This window comes from Podarcis pityusensis, assembly GCF_964106645.2.
Source record: "Podarcis pityusensis genome assembly, chromosome: 9".
Lineage (NCBI taxonomy): Eukaryota > Metazoa > Chordata > Lepidosauria > Squamata > Lacertidae > Podarcis > Podarcis pityusensis.
In genome coordinates this window covers 17,030,643-17,057,838 of record NC_138034.1, presented here as the reverse complement: position 1 = coordinate 17,057,838, position 27,196 = coordinate 17,030,643, and the positions used below count along the sequence as shown (strand labels likewise).

Genomic DNA, 27,196 nt, shown 5'->3' with positions numbered 1-27,196 from the left:
TAGATTGTATCTGGATAGGATATCTAGTAGGTTTTTATGCCAAGTAGTATTATTTTGTAATGATACAAAGGCTTGTTTAGCCAATAAGGTGTTCGGGGCATCTGTGAGGTTGGTGAAAAAACGCAGGAATCTTAAGTGGGCCCTGGCAGACACAGAAGGTAATCCTACTTCCACTCTTAGGAGAGCTGCCGGAGTACTCTGAGGGAGGCCTAGAATTCTTCTGAGGTAAAAATTTTGGAAGATTTCAAGCCGTTCTAACAGCTTCTGATTCCATCCCCAGAGTTCTACTTATTTCAACAAACGGTATCACAATAAACTTTTAACGCAAAGAAAAGTGATGGATTTATTATTTCTGTGACTGATTAACTCATGTAGAATAGAGACTGGAGAAACTCTCCCACTGCTATGAAAGGCCAATACACCACCAGCAGAAAGAAACAATAGGTTTGTAATTTAATGTAGCTTTCAGGTTTGGTACCCAAATAATATTGTTGCATGCCACCCCAATATCCAAGGGGTGGAAGATTCCAGGGGTTCCAGGCACTTACCCAGGGTCTGTGTTTCCTTTTGGAATGAGACTGTGGTGTCTGTATGATATATGGTTTATTTACACATATATACAACCCAAACCTGTTGGGATGCGGGTGGCGCTGTGGGTTAAACCACAGAGCCTAGGACTTGCCGATCAGAAGGTCGGCAGTTTGAATCCCCGCGACTGGGTGAGCTCCCGTTGCTCGGTCCTTGCTCCTGCCAACCTGGCAGTTCGAAAGCACGTCAAAATGCAAATAGATAAATAGGTACTGGTCCGGTGGGAAGGTAAATGGTGTTTCTGTGCGCTGCTCTGGTTCGCCAGAAGCGGCTTAGTCATGCTGGCCACATGACCCGAAAGCTGTACGCAGGCTCCCTCAGCCAACAAAGCGAGATGAGCACCGCAATCGGCCATGACTGGACCTAATGGTCAGGGGTCCCTTTACCTTTACAACCCGAACCTACGATGGAGGGGTTCACAGCATTAACATCCTAAAAGGGTCTTGTTTCTCCCCTAGCCACAACCTTGGATTTAGGCAGAAATCAGCCATGACTCTCTCTAGCTTGCTGCTTTTTTCTAAATCACATCATTGCAAAACTCTAATCTTAACCCTGCTTCATCTTTCTAATTTACTGTGAGCTGGTGGAGGGGGGCTCACCCATTTCCCCTCTCGCAAAGAACCCCTTTCCTTTGTTTCCCTTAATGGCTCATTACCCAGGCTATCACCTCAACACAGGAAGCTAACCTGGCTTATATTTTAACATTTGCTCGAACCAGGGTTAGAAGGCTTCTGCACAAACTCATAACAGTATTTAGAAAATCAGATAAATTTCACTCTGCAATTTTCTCCTTTCTTTCAGGTTATGCTTCCTGGTCTCTTTATCATGCCCTTCCACCAATGATCTATTTTTTTCCTTTACAAACATTGGAACTTACTGGCTTAGAGGTTTTTGCTCTTGCTTTCCTCTCTCCGATGTTTCTGATGATTGGTCCACTCTGGAGGTTGGCCAACAAGAAGCACATTCTAGCCTTGCTAAGGCTAAGCATGATTGGTAAGTCCACTTTTGTAATTCTAAAGTTTCTTCAAAAAGCTTGGCAACAACAAGGTGTCAGGCCGAACTTTTCAAACCATATTAGCATTTAAATGGCAAGATGGGCAATTATTTCATATAGACATCCAAATTCACGGTTTATGTCTTTCAAGGAGGATTAGCTGAATTCCTGAAAGTAAAGCTATCAATGACTACAGTGGTACCTTGGGTTACATACGCTTCAGGTTACAGACGCTTCAGGTTACAGACTCTGCTAACCCAGAAATAGTGCTTCAGGTTAAGAACTTTGCTTCAGGATGAGAACAGAAATCATGCTCCGGCGGCGCAGCAGCAGCAGGAGACCCCATTAGCTAAAGTGGTGCTTCAGGTTAAGAACAGTTTCAGGTTACGTACAGATCTCCGGAACGAATTAAGTACTTAACCTGAGGTACCACTGTACTGTACATTTGCAGTCTTAACCAGGGTTAAGGCAATAAACCATGGTTAGTGCTAACCATGGATACTGCAAGAGGGGAGAGTTGTACCCACGTCCTGCTAAGAAGCTTCCCAAAGGTTTCTGGCTGCACAGGAAGATTCAGGGAAGTGTAACCGGTTCAGTCACACTGGGCGTGGAGCATTGGGAGCACCCCAGGGGTGCGGGTGCTGCAACTATGATGTAGAATGGAAGCCCTCCAAATTTTGGTGTCACACAGGGCACCACTGAAATTTGAGACCCAAGGTCCATTGCTGCTGGCTGGTTGCTGGACTAGATGAGCCACTGGCCTCATTCTGCAGGCTCTCCTTAGGTTCTTCATCAGTCACTATTGCCACCACTAAAACACAACTGAGATCTGAGCGGTTGCTAGCATTATGCCAAGGAAAGAACAGTAGAAACTGAAGGGAAGAGAATGTTGTTGTTTAGTCATTTAGTCGTTTCTGACTCTTCGTGACCCCATGGACCAGAGCACGCCAGGCACTCCTGACTTCCACTGTCTCCCGCAGTTTGGTCAGACTCATGCTGGTAGCTTCGAGAACACTGTCCAACCATCTCGTCCTCCGTCATCCCCTTCTCCTTGTGCCCTCCATCTTTCCCAACATCAGGATCTTTTCCAGGGAGTCTTCTCTTCTCATGAGGTGGCCAAAGTATTGGAGCCTCAGCTTCAGGATCTGTCTTTCCAGTGAGCACTCAGGGCTGATTTCCTCAAGAATGGATCGGTTTGATCTTCTTGCAGTCCATGGGACTCTCAAGAGTCTCCTCCAACACCATAATTCAAAAGCATCAATTCTTCGGCGATCAGCCTTCTAGGAAAGAGAATAGAGACAGTTAAAATTCAGCACATTCACTAAGGCGTTCCACAGCTACCGGTGGGACTACTTTCAAGTATCAGGGTTTATCCTACTTTCAAGTTTCAGGGTGTGGGCCTGCGGAATAAATCTTACTGACAAACATGAGACCAGGCCAGTGTATCTATTGATTTAACACCTTTCTATTCTGCCTCCCCATCATAAAGCTGCAATTGCCTTGTTTGGAATACAAATCATTCTCAACTATGTTAAGAATGGAGTGCCATTTCTTCTAAAGATTCTCCTTAAACTTGGAACGTAATATTAGATTATGCAAATGTAGTGTCAGTGTTCACATAGCTAGTTGCTTTTAGGCGTATGAACAAAAGTCATTTCATATGAACTTTTAATATCCCGGTGAAACACTAATTCTTTTCTGTGTTCAGATCACCTGATCAGTTGGGCCAACTCACATTACTCTTTCTAGCAAAAAATAAAAACACGTCATTGTTCTTCTTCTAAGCAAGTGTCTCCCAACTTGCACAGGGGTTACATTCTTGGCTACTGTGTGTATATGTGAAATCACGTATAGTGGGGAACACCATCTAAAAAGCCTGTAAACACTCTCTAAACCTCTGGAAACCCTTTAAAAAAGCCAGCAGGGCCTACCAGACTGGCATGAATGGTCACAATGGTGGCTCTCAGTTTTCCTCATCGCTGGAGGACAATGTGGAAACGACGAAAAGGAGAGTAGACCGGTACCCCAAAGTGCCTGGCTGTGATTCAGAGGTAGACAGGACCCTGAAGGAGTGGCAGACCTACATTTCAGGGGCTCTGAAGCTCAAATTGTCATGCCCCCCCCCTTCACAACCAGCAATGAGGTCTGGATAACCACTGTTATCTTCTGCAATGGGGTTGTTCCACGACAGATCAGCACACCTTTACAACTTCATTGCTACTGTCTCTCAAACTTTGGGATGGTTGAAATATATACAACAAAACATTAATCAATTTGTGTCAGGCGACTCATAAGGGATCTCCTAGAGTAGACCCAACATTTTAAAGCAATGTGAACTAAAGTCGCTTCAGGATTAGGAGTCCTGAAGTTTAAGCTTCATCAGTTTTATAGTAGATCCGCTCCTGCCCTGAAGTGCTTGGCTGTGGGTCAGATTTCACTTGCTGATGGTGCTCGTGCCATTTTTGCAGTTTCCCTGCTCTTTTCAGGACGTTTTTTGCTCCTTTCACGCCTTTTTGCAATATAAATCGTTTTATTTAATTATTTCCTGGCACCGCACATGTGGGGAGACACCTGTATCTAAAATTCTCTTATCTTCTTTAATAGGAATATGCACATACACCTGCCAGGGGAGCTCTCTCAGACAACAGAGAAACTTTCCCCCGACAGCACACTGAGAAACTTTGTCCTTACTGGGTTGGTTCTGAATTGAGTCAAGAGAAATTTGATAACTGCTTATTTAGGAATTTACCCTCTCCCAGATTCACTAGTTTTCTACATGCAACTATTATATATATATATATATATATATATATATATATATATATATATATCTGTCTATCTATATATGGACTCTACTGCATGAGTTTGCTAAACATGGCCCTCAGCTCTTAGAGGATAGGACAATGAACAGGTCTTTATTCAAGCTGAGGTGGAGCAGCCAATGGAATTATCAACCAACAACACTGTAACAACTGGATTCTGTGGTGTTTTACTGCTTTTGAGAAAGCATGCAAAGGATCAGGCAATAAAATTATTAAGGGGGAGGTGAGAATTACCTTTATTTGTTTAGGGCATCATCTAAGAACCTCTACGTTCACTGATTTCAAAGGGGGAGACAGTTTTATACTTTACTCTCCCATTGGAACAAATGGGTGTTAATAGTGCTCAACTGTAGCTATATTATACAATTTTTATTTTTATTTTTTAATGTGTTTCTCTTGACAGGGAGCATTCTTTCATACCAAGCTCCAAATGCTTACCTTCGACTCTTGATCCTGGCCGTGGGTGTTTCTTCATCGTTGGTAGTTCAAACCGTAACATGGTGGTCTGGCAATTCTTTACAAAGGTATTGTGAAAGAGGGCGCAGATCTTGCATTATAAGTAGCAAGCTATTTTCTTTGACAGTAATCGAAAACAGTGAAAAAGCTTTAATCTTAAAGCAGATTTCTACTTAATACTACAGCTATTTTAGCTTATTTGTTTGTGCATTCCTTAAAAATATATATGTTTAAATGTTCTGCTTTTACAGATACTGCAGAATCTGGGGATTTATACTAGGAAAAATTGTTCTTCTTGTTCTTCGGATTTGCTATACATCGTTAAACCCAGTATGGAACTGTACAACTGCCAATGTTACTATAACCGTCCTAGGCTTCGTAGCAGCACTTGAGCGAGCATATACAGGTGACAATTCAAAATGAAGCCATTCCTTTCTTTGTATATCCTCAGCAGAATTTTGAGGGTGGTATGTGGGGGAAAACATGACCATCAGTATGAGCTACGACTGAGTGAGTGGGTGAATGGTAATCCTAATTTATCTCCCTGTCCAACCCCATCTTTAATTCCCCTTGCCTCTGTTTCATTTTCCTCTCTGTTCCTCAGGACTTTTGCCTTCCTCCGCTGTCTCACGGGCACCCTAACCTCCAACTTCCTCTATTATCAGGCCTGGCATCAGGAGGAAGCATCCTCAAGCAATTGCTGGGGACTTGGTGCTCCCGAAGGGATCACCCCTGATACCTGCCGCGATTCCTCCCATCACCATCACTCCTTCTTCTTTATTCTTTGGCGATTCCTCGTAGCCGAGTAAGATTGTCTTCCATGAACACGATCTTAAGCGTGAGTCTGTAAGTGACTGTGGAGGCCAATTATGGATTTACACATCCTTCTACCTTGGGAACATAGGTTTCTGGTGGGAGTTGATCACAGTGAGGGTTTGCCCAGTGTGCCTTCCTCTTAGCACGTTTCTCCCTTTCATCCTGAATTTGAGTGTCTTCAAAGTCCATGACACCTTTGGTAAAGGCTGTTCTCCAAGTGGAGCGCTCGCAGGCCAGTGTTTCCCAGTTGTCGGTGTTTATACTATTAGAATTGCCATTAGAGAGTCTTTAAACCTCTTTTGTTGACCAACAACATTACGCTTTCCATTTTTAAGTTCGGAATAGAGTAGTTGCTTTGGAAGACTATAATTGGGCATCCACACATGACCAGTCCAATGTAGTTGATGTTGAAGAATAATTGCTTTGACACTGGGGATCTTTGCTTCTTCCAGTACCCTGGCATTAGTTTGCTGGTCTTCCCAAGTGGTGTGTAAAAATTTTCAGAGACACTGTTGATGGAATCTTTCGAGGAGTTGGAGATGGCGTTTATAAGTCGTCCGTGTTTCACAAGCATGCAGTAGGGTTGGTAGTACAATAGCTTTGTAAACAAGCATTTTGGTTTTCCACCATCACTCCAGGGCATTGTGGGAAATTAAAACAGCCATCACCAGTGGGGGTTTGGAGTCTGACAGTGCTCAATAGACTGCTGCTGCCTGGTAAACTCATCAGATAAGGGCTCGTCAGTGAACACTTGGCTGAGGGACTCCCACATATAACAAGCCGGACCTGATTCTCATTGAACCATACCTGGTTCCTAGAGCTATGTTAGTGAGATGCCCACTAAATACAGAGAATGTGTGTGGAACCCCCTCAGTTCTGTTTCTAGAGAGTAGCTCTGCTGATTCTCTATGTGCATCCTAAGTCTTGACTCCTTGATTCCAGACCTGTTAAACATGGCGGTCTTTGTGGGGCAGACCTATTATTGATCCCTGATTGACTCACCCTGTCGAAGAAAGTGATTAGGTTCTCATATCTGTGTAACACCATAACCTCTGGCATAGGGCAGGCGCCATAAGCAAGAACCCAGTCACTCGTAGTGTATAAGACCATGAATAGCCACTGGCACATGAGATTTAGCATAACTGAATCCAGTGGTGTGCAGTCAGTGGACTAGGGTTAAATGTTTCCAGTAAATTAGAGTATTAAAGTGTTAAAGACTAGTTACTCCTTCCCAAAGCCAGGAAGCTTCTGTCGGCTTAGGGAGGGAGGCACAATGTACCCGCGCATGGCATTGGGACACCGCAATGTTGCACACATGACCCCCCCTTGCTCTCACAAGCTGGTGCCTCTGGCACTAACTTGTTCCCCTATGGAAAAATTCACTGCACACCACTGACTGAATCACACAGAATTGTGCAACACATAATAAGTTTGAGAGGATATGAGTGAGGACCACTAGTGTTGTGTTTTAAAGTTATGCTGGCTATTATGCTAGTACAATTGTATGGCCAGGATCCAAAGAGCTATGAGTTGTATTTTCCAGCCTCCCTTCCTTTGTAGTCCATGGCACCTACCCCCAAAAGCTGCTATTTATGGCAGGGGACCTTCAGAGTAGACTGCAGTGCACTGTGGGAGGAGAGGAAATCAACTAGCCCACTGTGCATGTGCAGAAGTATTTTGTGTTTGTGTTGTATGGGGTTCTTTGAATCCTGAACTATGCCATGGGCCCAGTAGAAACTCTCTTAGAATATGATCCTTCCTGGGCATTCTAGTCAAGAAGTAAGGTCCATTAAAATAAAAGGCTATGGATCACGCTTCCAAGAAGTAAACCTTTTAAATTCAGTAGGACTTACAAGGCAATCTTAACTGTGTCTTTTGTGTTATGTGTGAAAATCTTCTTAGAAATTTCTGAACACTTATCACTTTGTACACTTGGGTGGAATCTACACACATATAAAAAAAATGCTTTGAAAACGCTGTTTTAAAAAAGGTTTGAAAAATATATTGAATTTTGCATAGCTCGCTGTCGCCATCTAGAGTCGCATTTGTATATTGCACTTTACAACACTTTTAAAACATTTTATTTGCAGCTGTGTAGCTGAGTCCTTGATTTGCTGAATTGATGTTTTCCACTTTTTTAAGGTACTAAAAGCCAAAAACAAGAAGCAAACAAGATTGGAAACGCAGCAAAGGAAACCATTCATGGTTCCAACTGGTTTTTGTCAGGGACAGCTTTTGGCAGCCTAATGTTCCTCACCTTCTGGATTTTTGGAGAGGTCTCTCTAGTTTCTAGATGGGCAGTGAGTGGACACCCACAACCTGGACCAGATCCTAATCCACATGGGTAAAGTGTGTGCTCTCCTAGTATTTTATTAAGCAAGTTAAAAATATCAAATCCCAAACAGGTGGAGCTTGGAGGGCATGAAATCCTGGTAACTACAACAACTTCTAAAGCAACCCTGGACAGTAATCAAATTGCACCTCCTTCCTGCTCCACCCTTGCTATAAAGTCGGGCACTGCTTGTTACAGTAAAACTGACTGTAACTGGCTGGGAAATATTTAGCTAGTCTATCCATAACAACTTGCTTGTCCAAATCCTCTTCAGATTCAGGCCAGAGGAAAAGAAAAGAATTAAGTTTAGCTTGTGCCTTCTCTTGAGTTGTTTCTTTCGAAAAACGCAATAATTATCTGTTCTCTCATTTTTACAGAGGCGCCGTTCTCTTAGGACTGGCTCATGGACTAATGCTGTCTTTCTGGCCTTGGTCTACGTGCGCCCTGTGTGGTTGGTGCCTTATAGGTAAGAATAAATGTTCTGCAGTCCCTAAGCCTCTTAAAGACATTTCATTAGTAGGAATGGGGAAAGGAGACATACGTTCTTCATTTGCTGAACTGTATAGACTTGGGGATCTTGCCCATGGTGAAATTCACAGCATGAGTTCATCTGAGAGTCATTTTTAGGTGATATATGAATGCGTTAGTCATGGAATAGTTTTTTCATTTTGATGTAAATACTGCACAGTAAGTGGTTTAAGGATCTACGCAATTACTTCTCCATCCAGGGAGCTTTCATATACTGTCTTATACAGTAGGCGGCAAGAAGTATGTATATGTTTTTAGCTCATGGTTGGAGGATCAGAAACAACATTTATCATGTTAGGTGTTAGAACTCATGCTTGCTTGGAAACTCTAATCCATTATTAGTTTACCATACTTGGGTAAGCTGATAGCGTCTAGGCATTCCTGGGTGAAACCTTGATCCTCATCAATGCTGTTTCTGCCCTAGTAGTAGTTTCTATACTGAGATCATCTTAGTCATCACAGTGGTTACCATTCATCTTGGACAATTCCACCTTCCTAGCTCCTTAGCAGTTTTTCAGTAAAGTGTATTACCAAATGCTGGGTCAACTGCTTCAGAATCTCTTTGGGTTCCAAGAGATAGCAATCCAACAGAAAGTATTTAAATAACTGGAGAACTATCAGACTGGTTTGAGGACATTATTAGTCTTGGGAACCCTTTATTGTTTACTCTGATCCCAGTTATAATAAGGTCTGTGATTGTTTTTATTCATGGGGATGTTTCATTATAATAAAGGGTATATTGATACTGCGTTATATTTATAAAGGGGTTGTTTCCGTTAGATTATATGGTGCCATATTTATCACTGTGTGTTGTAGCCAACATTAGTTCTAGTCAGAGCAAAACCATCAAAATTAATAGACATGACTAGCTTATGTTCTAGAGTACTAGACCTACTCTGAGTAGAACCTACAACCAAATGACAGTGGTGCCATATTGATCAGGAAGACAATACATAGCAATGTTTTGTGACTTTGGCATCATTTTTTGTCCGTTTTTTAATAGGTGCAGCAGGAGCAGCTGGTCTGCTTGGCTTACGAACGTGGTATGCAGCCATTGCTGGCGACCTCCTAGCTGTCTTTACAATGTGCATGTGGCCTCGCATAACCGGATGCTTCGTTAGCTGTTTACATCCTGGGAAAGCCATGAGTACAGCCATGCTCATACTTGTGCTAGAAACATTCTTCTGTGTGTGGTGCACAGCTTATAAATTTGTGCCTGGTGGAATCTATGCTAGAGAAAGCTCTCATATTCTTTTGGGTATGTTTGCCCTTCTTAGCTAAGAAAAGTCATCAAATTTACTTGGTTTGGGTATCTAAAGACTGTGAAATACAATCGATACAATCGAGAATGGTTTCACAGTTCTTTCTGTACTTTGACAAAGTTGCAGCGTGGAGTGCCCCTGTTCAGTATACTCCATTGCATTCCATTCTCCCTCCCTCCCTGGTTTTCTGCCCCCCCCATAAAAAATATTCAGCATTCCATGACCACTGAGCATGCTCATTCCTCATTGGACTGTTTTCTGATTCCACCCCATAAGTCCCCCCCCCCCAAGTTTTTTTTTTTTTTTTACTTCTGCAAACGTTGAAGTTCCTCCAAAGCCTGCTGATATCTTCCCTCTCCTTCCTGCCTCTCTCTGTGTGTAGTAGTGTCATTTTGGCTACGAAAGAAAAGTTGGGATCAGCCAATGGGGACATTAGATTTGATGCTGGCTGTTCCAAATGCCCACCTTGTCCTGTTTATTTTGTTGGCTTAATGTATAAGTGATGAATTAGGGATCAGCTTTGCAAATTGCTAAACTCTTCACCTTCTATGTACTTACAAGTTGGCTGACTGACAATATCATATTGGAATATTCTTGTGCAAGTTTCCCTTCCCGCTGGTCATAACCCCCACCCCCTAATCTGTTATATTTTGATGACAGGTTTCACCATGCTGTTTATTGTCATAGGCACACTAGTTGAATGCAGGAAGGATCTTCACTCTCTGTTTAGGGTAAAAAGTAGTGATAAACCGTTCTTCCATGAAAGTGAAAAATACATCAAATTATGTAAGTATAACTTCACTTCATTTCCCAAAAACAAATTGCCAGATGGACTTACAGGTCATTAAATGCACCAAGCTAGAGAGTTTGTTTGGGTGCTTCAGGCATAAACAAAGTGTTAGGCCACATCCGAGTTTAGATGATGCATTCAAGAATCCTGCCTAAAAAGTCATCTGTAACAACTGAATTATTGCCAAATTAGTGTCTTTGCAACATCACTGTATTTGCTGAACATTGTTCATCAGTCCAAGAGTTCAGTGGATATGTTTGAAAGTTCTTGTTGAGACATTGAGTACATGCAGCTTTTGAGTAGACAATTAGTGTGTTGGCTACAAGCCAAGTTAAACAGAGTACAGTGGTACCTCTGGTTGCGAATGGGATCCGTTCCGGAGCCCCGTTCACAACCTGAAAGGAATGCAACCCGCGTCTCCGTGTCTGCGCACGCACGGGTTGCAATTCGCCGCTTCTGCGCATGCGTGTGATGTCATTTTGCGCGTTTGCGCATGCACGAGTGGCGAAACCCGGAAGTAACCCTTTCCGGTACTTCTGAGTCGCCGCGGGACGCAACCTGAAAAAACGTAACATGAAGCAAACGTAACAAGAGGTATGACTGTACATGAGAAATTCTGCTTGGAGACAGGAAAGTCTAGCAACAGGTGGTTATTGGTTAAGTAGTGGGGTCCGTGTGCCCCAAACGGCGGTCCCTGCGGGGGTCTCCCTATTTCATGTGGGTCTTAGGAACCCACACCTGGATTGACCTGCACACCACTTCTGGTGGGTGGGCCAGAAGTATTTTGATTGCCCCATGCCCAAGCCAAACCTCTTTCATCTGTATTCAATAAACTTTGGGCCTGTTTTGATCCAAACTAGTCTTAGTGGTCTTTTATTTATCTGGGTTGGGGACTGGGGAGCACGACACCTGGACCTGCAACCCTACTTGAGCATGACAATATAAATGGCGAGTTAGTGGAGAACACATAAAACTGCCTTTGTAAGAATTTGCCAGCTCAATATAAGTTGGGCACTATTCTTGACATGCTATTAATAGTTGATATTTGTAGATTATAGCTCCCTTATACTAATATACACTCTGTTGATTTTTTTCTAGCTCTGTGGCTGTTCGTTGGGGTAGGCCTGCTGGGATTAGGACTGCGATATAAAGCTTATGAGAAAAAATTAGGACATGGGGTGAGTCATTTGCTTACTTTTAATCCATTTAAATTTGATTTTATCTCTTTATTTTATTTTGACAGATATACTACTTAATTGCAATAATCTCTAAGTGGTACATACACAACTCACTCAGTTCAAACTGCAAAATCAGAAAGAAATACAGTGGTACCTCTGGTTGCGGATGGGATCTGTTCCGGACGTCCGGTAGGATCCCTCAGGTTTCCGCAACCTGAGGACCGCTTCTGTGTATGCGTGTGGGGCGAAACTGATAAATACTTATGGGTGTGCCACATGTGCATCCCAAAGTTTATGTAACCAGAGGGTTATGTAAACAGAAGTATGAGTGTATCATTTATAATACTTGCATCTTTACATGCAAATACTAGTGCAGAAACAATCTTTAACATGGGTAGGCAAACTAAGGCCCGGGGGCCGGATCCGCCTCAATCGCCTTCTAAATCTGGCCTGCGGACAGTCCAGGAATCAGCGTGTTTTTACATGAGTAGAATATGCATTATTTAAAATGCATATCTGGGTTATTTGTGGCCCTGCCTGGTGTTTTTACATGAGTTGAATGTGTGCTTTTATTTAAAATGCAGCTCTGGGTTATTTGTGAGGGATGCAGGTGGCGCTGTGGTCTAAACCACAGAGCCTAGGGCTTGCCGATCAGAAGGTCGGAGGTTCAAATTCCCGCAATGGGGTGAGCTCCCGTTGTTTGGTCCCAGCTCCTGCCCACCTAGCAGTTAGAAAGCATGTCAAAGTGCAAGTAGATAAATAGTTACCACTCCGGTGGGAAGGTAAACGGCGTTTCCATGTGCTGCTCTGGTTTGCCAGAAGCGGCTTAGTCATGCTGGCCACATGACCCAGAAGCTGTCTGCGGACAAACGCCGGCTCCCTCAGCCTATACAGCGAGATGAGCACGCAACCCAAGAGTTGTTCGCGACTGGACCGAACGGTCAGGGGTACCTTTACCTTTACCGGGTTATTTGTGGGGCATAGGAATTTGTTCATTCCCCCCCCCAAAAAAATATAGTCCGGCCCCCCACAAGGTCTGAGGGACAGTGGACCGGCCCTCCTGCTGAAAAAGTTTGCTGACCCCTAATCTTTAAGGACGAATTCACAGTACTCAGCGTGTGCTGTGCCTTGATTATTATACAAAATAATGACAATTCAAAGTTTCTGTAAGGCTCCAGCACTCAGCGCTTTTCGACGGAGCATGGTCACCATTCAGCTACAAAATTATAGATGTACATGCAAAAGCCACAGCACCCACGACAAATCCTAGACTGGACCTAAATAAGAGTAACTGAAAATAATTTTAAATCAGATCATTCCCCTAGCCTATACTAGGTCATAATTTTGGAATAACTCCCCCATATTTTGTCCTTATGTATGATGTATATATCATTATATACGGCACCTTACCAGTTTTCACTGGCAAACAAGACAGGTTCCTGTTTCAAAGAGCTTGCAGTGAGGAAGGCAATAGGGGAAGGAGATACAGGAGAAAGGTATACAACTGCAGTTACATGTACTTTGACTTGGATACATCTAGGAAAGAGAACTGGGATTCATTATTTCGTTTTGTCATGCGTTCCTTTATTTTCTCTATTTTGGGGCAAATGGTAAGTGCATAAGGGATGCGGGTGGCGCTGTGGGTTAAACCACAGAGGCTTGCACTCTAGAAGGTCAGCGGTTCGAATCCCCGCAATGGGGTGAGCTCCCGTTGCTCAGTCCCTGCTCCTGCCAACCTAGCAGTTCAAAAACACGTCAAAGTGCAAGCAGATAAATAGGTACTTCTCCAGCGGGAAGCTAAACGGCATTTCCGTGCGCTGCTCTGGTTCACCAGAAGCGGCTTAGTCATGCTGGCCACATGACCCGGAAGCTGTACGCCGGCTCCCTTGGCCAATAAAGCAAGATGAGTGCTGCAACCCCAGTCAGCCACGACTGGACCTAATGGTCAGGGGTCCTTTACCTTTACCTTTTTATTATGCATATATTATACCAACCTCTGTAATCCTATCAGCCACTTCTGTATTGCTCACACACTAGTCAAAGAACGTGATTGTAAATAGTGAGATTGAACTTTTTGTTTTCCCTTCTGATTTATCTGTAGCCTCCAAAGAAAAACTTTTCAGCCCTGATTTGGCCATTCAGGTTCGGCTATGATAATGAAGGTTGGTCCAACTTAGAGCGATCGGTCGTCCTTCTGAATCAAACAGGTACTTTCAACAAAATCATATAGCTTGTGCATTATGCCTCTCTTGTCTTCTGTGATAGACTCTTCCACCTGCGGCAGAGGGGTATAGAACCAGGAAATTAGAGCTCTGGGCTCTAGAATGGGAACAACCTTCAGTTGCTATAATTATTTTTGTTGTTAATTATGATTGCTATTATGCCATACCAATGTTGGGCAGGAGGAGCAGAAACGTCATTCAGGTAAGCAACACAAGGAGACATAATTTTTTCTATTAGATATTTGTATTAGATATTGTGTTTCACAAAAACCAGTATTGCTCCTGTGGATTGAGAAGATGAGATCATTTTATTTTCCCCTCTTTGCATACTAAAGCCTTTCACCAAAAGAGTCAATGAGACAATTCAGAGGTGGCAGAATCAATAATATGCTTTGTTCTTTGCATTTTGATAGAAAAAATTGAAACAGTTGATGTTATAAGATTACTACCCAGTTTCCCGCTGCTTGCCTCTCTTTTCAAACAAAATATAAATAAATACTGAAGATATATTAATATAGCTACACTTCTCAACCCATTGTTTTGTTTCCCAGGGGCAGACTTTATTACTATTGTGGAGAGTGACGCTTCTAAGCCATTCATTGGGAACAATGATCCAACCATGTGGTTGGGAGAGAAACTTGGTTTTTACACAGATTTTGGCCCAAGTACCCGAGATCATACTTGGGGGTGAGTGAACTGTATTTGATTACAGAGGTGCAATAGGTGATTAAAGACATAGATATCTGATGCATTGTAATGAGGATGCTATTGTGTTTATATCAAGTGTGATATCAAGTTATATCATTTTTCTGGGTTTCTTTCTTTCTTTTTTGGATGCAGATACTTGTGAATTATGACATTTCAGAACATGCCTTCATTATCCCATATCCCATAGGGACACATCCTGCATCCTGAACATGCCTTTAGCCGACTCTCAGTCCTCTACAGGTCTAGTTTGGATTTCGCTAAAGCATAATTTTACATGACACGAAGCAGTCTGTGAATTCCAGGCTTGCAAGATCCGCCCCCACCCCGCCCCGTCTCCTCCAGTGTGGCTATAAGGAGATTGCAAGCTTTTGCTTCATATTTTGCTTGACCACAGCTTATCATTTTATCCAGCCTGCAGTCTTGGTATTAAATGGGGTGAGATGTGGAAAACATGTACCTTGAATTCTCATCTATAGCTTCCTAGAATGATAATATGGAAGTGAAATAGGAACTTGTTGGCTTACATTATTTCCCCGCCATGCCATAGAACATTATCTGTTCCTGGACCTAAAGCCACAACATCCCATAATTTTCACCCTTATCTTTTATTGAATCCTGCACAGGCTTTCAACCCTATTTAGTTATGAGATGATTACCCAGTTTCCTGAGTCAGCCTCTTTTGCCCTGTTCTCCCATCCTAGCTCATTAAGTCTCCTACCCAGTGGTGATACCTTGGACGGCTGCCTTGGGTCACTGAACTGCAGGTGCTGGTTTTAGTTTGCATTGTGCTTTGGAACTAGCTGTGTTCAGTAATTTTACTTTAATGTAACGCAGGATGATGGTTCTGTCAAGATACCCAGTCGTGAAGTCCAGACACCACCTTCTCCCTTCTCCTGAGGGAGAGATAGCACCAGCCATCTCCATGACTGTGAACTTCACAGGGAAACTGGTGGATTTTGTGGTTGCTCATTTTGGAAATGAAGAGTATGTATGAAAATTGCTTGTGTGAACAGAAAAGAAGCCAACTATTTAAGATATTATTATTATTATTATTATTATTATTATTATTATTATTATTCCATCCACACCTGAGAAAAATACCGTATTTTTCGCTCTATAAGACGCACCCGACCATAAGATGCACCTAGTTTTAGAGGAGGAGAACAAGAAGAAAAAAATTCTCTCCCTCTCTGTGCAGCGCCCCTTCAGTGAAGCGGCAGGAGAAACGGAGCACTTTCCATTTCTCCTCCCGATTCGCTGAAGGGGCGCTGCGCAGAGAGGGAAAGCTTCACAGTGCCTCTCCAGCGAAGCGAAGCCAGGAGAACAAGAGGGATAGGTGCACACCGATCCCTCTTGCTCTCCTGGCTTCAGCGAAAGCAACGCGAAGCCATGGAGCCTGCATTTGCTCCATAAGACGCACACACATTTCCCCTTACTTTTTAGGAGGGGAAAAGTGCGTCTTATAGAGCGAAGAATACGGTATTGATATCGGTAATGGATGGATGTCATCCAGTACCTAAGATTAGAATCAACCGGAGTCATGTTCTTTTGAATAGTTTTTTTTTTAAAAAGAAAATTTATTTGGCTTTACAAATTAGTGTTTACATTCAAAGTCATGTATAAAAAACAAATAAACAAGATTCTTTCTGGGTGGCTTCCAACCAAATATTAAAAACACAATACAGCATTAAATATTAAAAATTTCCCTAAACAGGGCTGCCTTCAGATGTCTTTTAAAAGTAAGATAGTTGCTTATTTCCTTGACATCTCATGGGAGGGTGTTCCACAGGGCAGGCGCCACTACTGAGAAGGCTCTCTGCCTGGATCCATGTAACCTCACTTCTCGCAGGGAGGGAACCACCAGAAGGCCCTCAGCGCTGGACCTCAGTGTCCAGGCTGAACAACGGGGGTGGAGACGCTCCTTCAGGTATACAGGACTGAGGCCGTTTACCTCCACCCACTTCCCTCCACCCCTCCATGGGTTTTTTACTTAACCTTTTCTACTGCATATCATCGTCACCCCAATTTTTTAGTTGTCCATTGTGCCCAAGTCTTTGTTACATTACAAGAGTTGTTTTAAACCTGCTAAAGAGTTCAAATGTTTACAGTGGTCTTCCAAATATAATATAAATTTTCCCCATTCTCTGTTGAAGTTTTGATCTTCCTGATTTCTGATTTTCCCAGTCATTTCTTCCATTTCCTCCTAGTCTAAGAGTTTCATCTACCATTCCACTCTGGTAGGGACCTTGTTGTCTTTCCAGCTCTGAGCGACCAGCATTCTAGCGGCTGTCGTTGCATGTTATTTTGAGTACTGTATTAATTAAAAAATGATAGTGAAAGTAGGGAGGGCAGACTAAAAACAGAAGATGTTGAGATGTTGTGGAACTCGGGTTGGCTCTGTATTTTGCAGAGCCATGGGACTGGTCGATACAAGCACATACATCAGTTAATATCTCATCAGAACAAGATGAGGAGCAGTTGGGTTTGTGAATTGAGTTCATTGAGAAGTGCTATTTGGTGGTATTAAATATTAAATATAAGTGTGGTGGCTCCGGCACATGTGCAAACCCATCACTTTTAGATGGAGTGGTATGGAATAGAAATTCCTTTCCTTTCACTTTGCTCACTGACTAGATCAAGAAGATTAATATTCTTTTTTAAAAAATGCTTTATAGGTCCAATTTAGCATCTTATGAAAAACATAGCCTGACAGTGTTTGTGACTGTGCTAGAGACAAAAAAAGGCAAAAGCAACCTTATTGGCCAGTAAGGAAGAATTCAAAATCCACATCAGGACAATGAAGGAGCGTCTCCACCCCCATTGTTCAGCTCAGATACTGAGGTCCAGTGCTGAAGGCCTTCTGACGGTTCCCTCGCTGTGAGAAGCCAAGTTACAGGGAACCAGGCAGAGGGCCTTCTCGGTAGTGGCACCCGCCCTGTGGAACACTCTCCCACCAGATGTCAAGGAAATAAACTACCAGACTTTTAGAAGATATCTGAAGGCAGCCCTGTTTAGGGAAGCTTTTAATGTTTAATAGACTATTGTATTTTAATATTTTGTTGGAAGCCACCGAGAGTGGCTGGGTTATTATTATTATTATGTTATTATTATTATTATTATTATTATTATTATTATTAGGCCAGGCAAAATGTTACGAAATAGTGTACAAGCTTTGAGTTCTCCGGAATGCTTAATCAAGCTAGATGTTAAGCAAACTAAGGGTGGGAACAGGAAAATAACTTGGCTTATATTGGAGCCCTGGAGTTGTTTGCATTTAGTTTCAGTCTTTAATGGTACTTGCTCATGATTAAAATGGTGGGGTGCTGGATGGGAGAAGACCTGGACTCAAATCTGTGCTCAGCCATATAGACCATGTCTTGGGCATGTTGCTGGTTCTCAGCCTAACCAACCTCACATGGCTGCTGTGAAGATAAAATGGGGTAACTACATGTATTCCCCCTTGAACATTTTTAAGAATGGGTAGGTCACAAATGTGATCAGCAACAAATATAATGGATTGCAGTTGTTAGCAGAAATATTTGCGATTCCCCCACTCTCCCTAGAAATTGCAATTTCCCTAGAAAGATGAATCGTATCTTATGACTGCAATTCTTGCCGTTGCCATTTCCTTCAAATAAGAATCATATCTTATTTCCCACCCCCAGAGAAGACTCAGATAGAGAGCTTCAAGCAATAGCTGTTTCTAATTTATTGAAGATGAGCTCTAACCAGGTTGTGTTTCTAGGATACATCACTTCAGCTCCTGGTTCCAGAGATTACTTGCAAATAATTGAAAATGGCAACGTTAAGGTATTACAGTTATGATCCGAAATCATTTTTGTAAAAATACAAGATTGGTAACAATACAATTTGGTGGCCTGGGTACATATTTACGGCATAATAGTAAATTAAAATGAAACTGTGCATGCATTGGTTTTTTAAAAGGTGGTCAGAATCTTAATGTGCAAAAAGCACTGTGTGGACAATTACCCAGGCTGGATAGCAGAGTGCTTATCTAAAGAACAAGGAAAAGAAATGCATAGTCAATAGAAGACTGAAATGAAAGCAATTAGAGCAAATCATCTCCTAAACCCAATTTCATCCACCTCATCTCCTTTCTCACCTAATCACAAACAAAATCCCTACCCTCCATAGCTGCTGTTCCATGCTCCCTTCAGCTCTCCCACTTATTTAACGTTCAATACAGTGGTACCTCAGGTTAAGAACTTAATTCGTTCCGGAAGTCCGTTCATAAGCTAAAACTGTTCTTAACCTGAAGCACCACTTTAGCTAATGAGGCCTCCCGCTGCCGCCGCACCGCCAGAGCACAATTTCTGTTCTCATCCTGAAGCAAAGTTCTTAACCCGAGGTACTATTTCTAGGTTAGCGGAGTCTGTGACCTGAAGCATCTGTAACCTGAAGCGTCTGTAACCCGAGGTACCACTGTACTCCAAACACTCTCCTCTTCCCTCCAAACACAAACATAGTTCACTACATATTCAAATACCAAGTCTTTATAAGTAGAATTGGTCTACAGTGGTACCTCAGGTCAAGTACTTAATTTGTTCTGGAGGTCCGTACTTAACCTGAAACTGTTCTTAACCTGAAGCACCACTTTAGCTAATGGGGCTCCTGCTGCTGCCTCACCGCCAGAGAACAATTTCTGTTCTCATCCTGAAGCAAAGTTTTTAACCCGAGGTACTATTTCTGGGTTAGCGGAGTCTGTAACCTGAAGCGTATGTAACCTGAAGCGTATGTAACCCGAGGTACCACTGTATATTGTTTTTCTTCCTCACCCCTCCCGCATATTCTTAAGCAGCACATGCTTCTGGTTCACATTTTTGGTTTTTCTATAGGTGTGTCAGAAGTCTATAAAAGGGCCCCCTCCCCACTTGCTTACTTACTTACAGCTACAAACACTCAACTACATCCAGATTTCCTTCCAGGTTAACAAGCTGAGGTGTCGGCAAAGCATTCAGGCTTAGAGCATCCTTAACTACTGTTTACAACCACCTCTCCTCTCATGTGAGAAGTTGCAACTAATCCCTCATCAATTCTTGCTTCTGTCATTTAGCCTTCTTGAAATATCATCTGATACTAGAGCCATATCATAGATCAACTTCTGTTCTGACCGCTTATGCAATGCTCTGTCAACCAATTTCTCCAGGGGCCCAATGTTCACTATCTAAGTTCCCCCCACTGCACCCTCGATCTCTCAGTATTCCATGCCCCTGAGTTCCTATGGGGCTATTTTTATTATTTAAGCATCTGCAAACACTGGGGTTACTAAGAGTCTGCTGATATCACTCTCTAGTGTGTGGATTCTGTGATTATAGCATGAGCACAGGGAGACTTGCATCAATCTTAGAATGATTTGCACAATCCCCACAGGCTAATATTTTAAAATAAAATAGTTCAATACCAGTAGTTTCTCCGGTTTTGCAAATTCTAGCTTCGGTTTGATCATATGAAACCTATAAACACAGTCAAAATAAAAAAAATCCTTCCAGTAGCACCTTTAAGACCAACTAAGTTAGTTCTTGGTATTTTTTTTTTTTAATTTATTTATTTTGACTATGGCAGACCAACACGGCTACCTATCTGTAACTGGAACCATGGAAGGCACCACATTGAGCCGCATGAAATGGAAGTCCATCAACCTCACCAAGCTCATACCAAGAACTAACTTAGTTGGTCTTAAAGGTGCTACTAGAAGGATTTTTTTTATTTTGACTATGGCAGACCAACACGGCTACCTATCTGTAACTATAAACACAGTGACTTTGTTTGCATCTGCTGAAACCTTTTTCACGAACCATTTCCTCTTGCATTTGTTTTACTGCTGCTTAGGATATTGACAACACAGATCAAGATAGATGGTGCAGTTATATAATGTATCGTGGATTAATAAGGTACGTTAAATAGATACCTTGGTTATTTGCCTACGGACCCTCACTATCTTCTTGTCTCATACACTCAGCTGCCATTTTATGTGCTGTGCATGCCTGTATCATGCTCTGTATTTTCGAGTGACCAGTTTGAGGGGCAGGTTTCGTATCATCAGACTGTGACACAGGGTGTGTTCACGTTAAAAGGTAAAGGACCCCTTGATGGTTAAGTCCATTCAAGGACGACTATGGGGTGCGGCTCTTATCTCACGTACCACCTTACAAAAAATGGAAGTTGTTCTCCCCTTCCAGCTGTTCAACATCAGTACAGCTTTAATTCATTTCTGTTTGTGTACACACTGGGGTGGGGGCATTTATGGGGTAGGGATAGATTTACTCTATGCAAGGGTGTTCAAACCTTGACTAGAGATGAATTCGGAAGGCGTGAAGCTGTATCTTATAATAAGGTACAGGATACACATGTCTTTTGGATTGTGTGAACATGCATTAAGAACACAGTACAGTCGTACCTTGGTTGTCAAACACCTTGCAACTCGAACGTTTTGGCTCCTGAACGCCGCAAACCCAGAAGTGAGTGTTCCAGTTTGCGAATGTTCTTTGGAAGCTGAATGTCCGACGCGGCTTCCGTGGCTTCCAGTTGAGTGCAGGAAGCTCCTGCAGCCAAATCGGAAGCCCCGCCTTGGTTTTTGAACGTTTTCAGAAGTCGAATGGACTTCTGGAATGGATTCTGTCTGAAAACCAAGGTACGACTGTACCGGAAACGCAGTGAGTGCACAGCAAATGGGAATGTCTCCATCTCTTTAACCTTTTCCTATAGAAATGAATGATTACCATTCGTTTGTATTTGTTCAAAGTGGATGCAGCTTTCTTTAAATGGTATTAATTTTGTCTGCAGGTCAAATTATTCCTTACTGGTGCAAACTGAGCCCTCATCTGCACTATAAATTTAAAGCAGTATCATACCATTTTAAACAGTCATGGCTTCCCCCAAAGAATCCTGGGAACGTTAGTTTGTTAAGAGTGCTGAGACTTGTCAGGAGACTCCTATTTCCCCCTTTGAGCTACAGTTGCCAGAGTGGTTAACCATCAGTCCCTCTTCCCAGGGAACTCTGGGAATTGTAGCTCTGTGAGAGGAATGGGAGTCAGCACCCTCAACAAGCTACTATTCCCATTATCATTTGGCAGGGAGGGAACCATGGCTGTTTAAAGTGGTGTGTATAGGACAGATGGGGCCTGAGGTGTGCTTTTAGAGCAGCTAGTGGTGCAGTGGGTCAGTGTGTCCAGCTGTTAACCAGACAATTTGTATTGTGGTTCAAGCTCACCCAAGAACTGCTATGGGCAAGATTCCTGCATTGCAGGGGGTTGGACTAGATGACCCTTGGGGTCTCTTCCAACTCCACAATTCCATTATTTTATTCTATTAATAGCTTGAGAAGCAGTTAATTAGATACTGAAACCTGCCATTTATATTATCGGATGGCAAACAGTCACAAAGGTTAGAAACTAAAGTGGTACCTTAGGTTAAGTACTTAATTCGTTCCGGAGGTCTGTTCTTAACCTGAAACTGTTCTTAGCCTGAAGCACCACTTTAGCTAATGGGGCCTCCTGCTGCTGCTGCGCCGCCGGAGCCCGATTTCTGTTCTTATCCGGAAGCAAAGTTCTTAACCTGAAGCACTATTTCTGGGTTAGCGGAGTATGTAACCTGAAGCGTATGTAACCTGAAGCGTATGTAACCCGAGGTACCACTGTATTTGGAAATCTTGAATGAGTAAAAAATTAAAATGAATGAGATGTTTTACTTCATTGAAAAAAATTATTTGCATTTATGGCAGATTGGGCTATGCTCGAATTTCTCATGCTCATCTGAGTGATTCTGAACTTCAAATGGCAAAATTTAGAATCCCAGATGACCCAGATAATTATATTGATAATGACAAACTCACCATTGACCCCAGTGAAGTATCGAAGGAAACACATTTTGCCACAAGGTTAGTGCATTTAAAATCAAAATGTGCCACAATGTTTTCAAGTGAGTGGCTTTGAAATTGCCATCAGTTTTGTGAACATGAAATATGGGAATCTGTAAGTTTAGTAGCCTGTACCTATTACTTGGAGTAAAGAGATTCTTTTTTGTAATTCTTTTTTTGAGAATCGCTCTCTCAGAGAATGAATTCAGCTGGCGAGTATGGGCAGGATTGTAGCCAATATGGGGCCACTGAGAAACTGAGTCAGCATATTTAGTTTGCCATACACACACACACACACACACACACACACATGTGACAAAAGATGCCTAAGGGAGCACCTCACTCCCAAAGAGAATAGTGCATACTCAGAGTTTATGTTGGGCATAAAATACAGAAAAGTGACTTGTGCATGTGAAGAAATTGAGTATCCTGGAAGGGAATATGGCTGGCTAGTAAAAGGTACCCCTGGTTAGGGGTCAGCAAACTTTTTCAGCAGGAGGGCTGGTCCACTGTCCCTCAGACCATATGGGGGGCTGGACTATATTTGGGGGGGGGGAGGAATGGACAAATTCCTAGGCCCCACAAATAACCCGGTAAAGGTAAAGGTACCCCTGACCATTAGGTCCAGTCGCGGACGACTCTGGGATTGCGGTGCTCATTTTGCTCTATAGGCCGAGGCTGGCGTTTGTCCGCAGACAGCTTCTGGGTCATGTGGGCAGCATGACTAAGTCGCTTCTGGCAAACCAGAGCAGCGCACGGAAACGCCGTTTACCTTCCCGCTGGAGCGGTACCTATTTATCTACTTGCACTTTGACATGCTTTCGAACTGCTAGGTTGGCAGGAGCTGGGACCAAGCAACGGGAGCTCACCCTGTTGCGGGGATTCAAACCGCCAACCTTCTGACTGGCAAGTCCTAGGCTCTGTGGTTTAGACCACAGCGCCAACAAAAGTACTCAACACTGCAGCATTTTGCTGCAGGTCCCATTTGAATGATACTTGTTCTATCAGTGTGGATAGTTCATTATGTACCAAGTCTCAATGAAATGAAAGAATCATGTAGCACAACTATATGCATGTTTACTCAGAAGTAAGTCTCAGTGAATTCAGCGGGGCTTAGTTCCACCACATATTTGTCCAAAGGCAGAAGGAAACCTGTGTACTGGGGCAGTGAGGGAGGAAAGTAAAATTAAATAACCTAGTTTCAATTTATTTTCTACCCTGATACTACTAATTTCATATTTTTTTTGCTATAAAGCTGTACAATTAGGGAAGGAGAAAGATGCTTATACCATGAACGTCTCACGCATTATTTTTGTACAGGTTTGGATGCTATCAAGATGGGCACAATTATGAGATGAACCATCGTTTTCACATGAGCACACCAAAGTACTTTAAGCAAGCTAGCCGCTAGAAGAATGACATGCCAACAGGCTAGCAAAAAGGAGGACACCCACTGCACTGTGAAAACCAATGTCTTAGGACTGAGCCACATCCACATTCATGTCTCATGGACTTAAACCAAATGGATCACCCTTGCCTTGCACAAGAGAAACAAAATAAACCATGTGAAATAAGCAACATGTGTAAATGTGTGTAATTCAGGCCACAGCATCCAGCTTTTCACATTATACCGTTTGGCTTGATTTGGCAGCAAATATGTGTTGTTTTGTGTGTGTGTCTGTCTGTTTGTGTTCAGTGCCACCGGTAACTACTTAATGCATTCAGAAAAGTAGAGTTTGCTTATGAAAATGGTGATTATATTTGTAGAAGATAATTTCCTATACTGTACAGTGGTACCTCGGTTTACGAACTTAATCCATTTCGGAAGTCTGTTCTTAAACCAAAACTGTTCTTAAACCGAGGCTCGCATTTGCTAATGAGGCATCCCGCCGCCAGTGCCCTTCCACCGTTCGGATTCTGTTCTTAGACTGAGGTAAAGTTCTTAAACCGGGACACTATTTCCGGTTTTGCGGAGTTTGTAAATCGAATCATTCTTAAACCAGATTGTTCTTAAACCGAGGTAACACTGTATAGTGGTACCTCGGGTTACATACGCTTCGGGTTACATACGCTTCAGGTTACATACGCTTCAGGTTACAGACTCCGCTAACCCAGAAATAGTACCTCGGGTTAAGAACTTTGCTTCAGGATGAGAACAGAAATCGTGCTCTGGCGGCGCGGCAGCAGGAGGAGGCCCCATTAGCTGAAATGGTGCTTCAGGTTAAGAACAGTTTCAGGTTAAGAACGGACCTCCAGAACGAATTAAGTACTTAACCCGAGGTACCACTGTATTCAATTTATTGCCAGACCCGCCTTTAGTGCAATGCATCTGTTTGTCCTCTAGGGGCCAAGTATATATCAGAAGTATGGTCCTCTATGAATAGTGGAGACAATGCATCTCTGTGCTGCTTAGAAACTTGCTGCATACTTTGAAAGCTAGGTCATAAGTAAGCCTCTCGTTTCCTAGGAGTTTTGTGCTCTCTTCATAACTCCCTACTGTAAGTTGGACAGTATATATACTGTGTTGCCTATTTTACTCTGTTTATGCTTGTGAAAGCATGGAATTGGTGCTATGGCATGCAACTTCAAAACATCTTCTGAAGCTTCTCCAGCTGGCAACGGTCATCTGGAAACTGCTTCTCAAACTCAACTATTCAGTCACTCTTTAGTCCCTGTCCTAAAATGGCATTTTCTGTCCCAGTACAGCCACTGTAGCTAGTGAAGAAGGTCTTTTTTGTTCTGGCTCTGTCATACATTCTAAACCTTTGCTGTATCCATTTGCAGTATTGGTGCACCTTGTATGACATTGCCCTACCCACAGCAGTCATCAGTTCTCATCCTAAGTATTTATTGTCCCTGCAAGTATCCTAAATGGAGTTGGTTGGACTTTTTACAACTTTGGGACTCTGAAAACATATACTGAATAGTAGAGGTGTCCTGCACATGTCTGTTGCAGGTATTGCATTTTGCTGCTATTGTGCTAAGGAATATGTCGAAAGCCAACTGAAACAAAATCTCATTTGTTTGAATAATAGGATACTTTTAGTTCACAGCAGAAGTTGTTACAAAGATTAGAGAGAAGTCCTTGTTTTGTTTTGTTTTGAAATTGCCAGCACATTTTAGCCTTGTGAGAGTCAGAACGTAAAGCTGCAATTATTTTTTACAATTTATTCGCATGCTTTCAGACATAAAACATAAACACAACCAGAAGTTATTTCAGAGAGAGAATGAATAATGAGAAAAAAATTAAAACAAAGGACTGAGGCATAATATTTTACACTGTGTTTTATCAAAAACTAGTTTTATTATGGGATTTATAAATCAAATATATATTGGCATTAAGGCCCAAGACCAGAAACATTAGTGCTTAACTGTTGTGCTACTTATAATCAGTTCCTAATTGCAAGTCCATTAAAAAAAAATAGTGTGTAGCAGCGGTGAAGAGTTAGCAGAAATGAACTATCATAGAACCATAGAATTGTAGAGTTGGAAAGGACCGCATCTCTCGAGTTTTTTTTTGCCTGTAAAAGGCCACACACATGAAACCAAGTATCTTCTCATGTATTTTGTCAGGCCTTTTATTCCTTATGCTGAAACAGATATGTCTTCCCCTTAGGATAAAGCAAATGCAGTCACTGCAAATTTCTTTAGCTGTTCAATATAGCTGATAGGCGGTCCACACCACTTTTTTTAATACTGCAAACACACATGCAATAACAGAGTTTGACGTACTAGAAATCACTCAGACAGGTTGAGTTGAAGAAGTTAAGCAACTGCAGGTGTGACCTTTCTTTGTGCATAGGCCGCAAATGGCTTGCTTTCATCCCTGGCGAAAGGATCTGTGAATTTTGAAAGCTTGTTTAATCATACTCAGAGTGAAGTTGGTCTAACAAAGGCACTGTGTGTGTATGTGTGTGTTTGTGTGTGCATGGCGCAGTGTTCAATTCCTTTCATCAGTGTTTCAATGGCAAACACCATGAGTGCCATCTGCAGGTCATGTAGCATTGGCCCTTGACATTCACGCATGACAATTGGGATTGTTAGTGTCTATTTTCCTTTCCTTTATTAAGTCTATTATTATTATTATCAACAATGGTTTTTTCTGGGGGGGGGGGACACAGGGGTACACATACCCCTGAACATTTTGTGAATCTAAGTTTGGCCTCATTGAGGGGCAATATGAGTGGGAAAATGAGAGTACCCCTAAACATTTTTTTTAAAGAAAAAAAGCACTGATTATTATTATTATTATTGGAAAAAGATTTTTTTAGGAAAAAAGCACTGATTATTATTTATTATTGGAAAAAGAATGCAATCCAAAATGATTGCACAAAAATGAGTTTCCACAAATGCGTCTTTAAAAAAAAGGCTTTATAAGGCTTCAAGCCCCTTATCCATATTCTGATGCAGCGCCTCTTATTATTCCGAAGCGCCCAAACCATCCTCAACCATGACAGCTAGAAGCTGCTCCCCAAACTCCCCATGCCATCAATGGATCGCGTTCCACTCCGCTCAGCCAATCAATTCGCGAGGTAGGCGCGGCCTGTGGGCCCGTTCCGTCCAATCAGAACCGGAGGCTCGCCCTCCGCACTTCTCCAGGGGAGGCGGCGGCGGCCCAATAGCA

The 27,196-nt window shown here is 42.5% G+C and overlaps 1 protein-coding gene across 3 annotated transcripts in view; it reads left to right on the top strand.

The window, feature by feature from the left end:
* CWH43 (cell wall biogenesis 43 C-terminal homolog) overlaps nucleotides 1–24,099 on the top strand; it is a 53,780-nt gene extending 29,681 nt beyond the window's left edge. Inside the window, exons 3-17 of one of the 3 annotated variants that reach the window (XM_081019969.1) lie at nucleotides 1,390–1,581; nucleotides 4,808–4,928; nucleotides 5,112–5,266; nucleotides 7,819–8,020; nucleotides 8,386–8,474; nucleotides 9,540–9,794; nucleotides 10,459–10,584; nucleotides 11,687–11,766; nucleotides 13,868–13,973; nucleotides 14,540–14,675; nucleotides 15,531–15,680; nucleotides 18,362–18,506; nucleotides 20,547–20,608; nucleotides 22,438–22,593; nucleotides 23,893–24,099. In XM_081019969.1, coding sequence (XP_080876095.1) covers nucleotides 1,428–1,581; nucleotides 4,808–4,928; nucleotides 5,112–5,266; nucleotides 7,819–8,020; nucleotides 8,386–8,474; nucleotides 9,540–9,794; nucleotides 10,459–10,584; nucleotides 11,687–11,766; nucleotides 13,868–13,973; nucleotides 14,540–14,675; nucleotides 15,531–15,680; nucleotides 18,362–18,506; nucleotides 20,547–20,608; nucleotides 22,438–22,593; nucleotides 23,893–23,983 — 2,028 coding nt within the window. In that variant the 5' untranslated portion in view covers nucleotides 1,390–1,427 and the 3' untranslated portion in view covers nucleotides 23,984–24,099. Of the gene's footprint in view, nucleotides 1–1,389; nucleotides 1,582–4,807; nucleotides 4,929–5,111; nucleotides 5,267–7,818; nucleotides 8,021–8,385; nucleotides 8,475–9,539; nucleotides 9,795–10,458; nucleotides 10,585–11,686; nucleotides 11,767–13,867; nucleotides 13,974–14,539; nucleotides 14,676–15,530; nucleotides 15,681–18,361; nucleotides 18,507–20,546; nucleotides 20,609–22,437; nucleotides 22,594–23,892 lie in introns of those variants that run through there. The other 2 variants (XR_013990121.1, XM_081019970.1) reach the window with 2 other exon arrangements.
* Nucleotides 24,100–27,196: the final 3,097 nt, after the last annotated feature.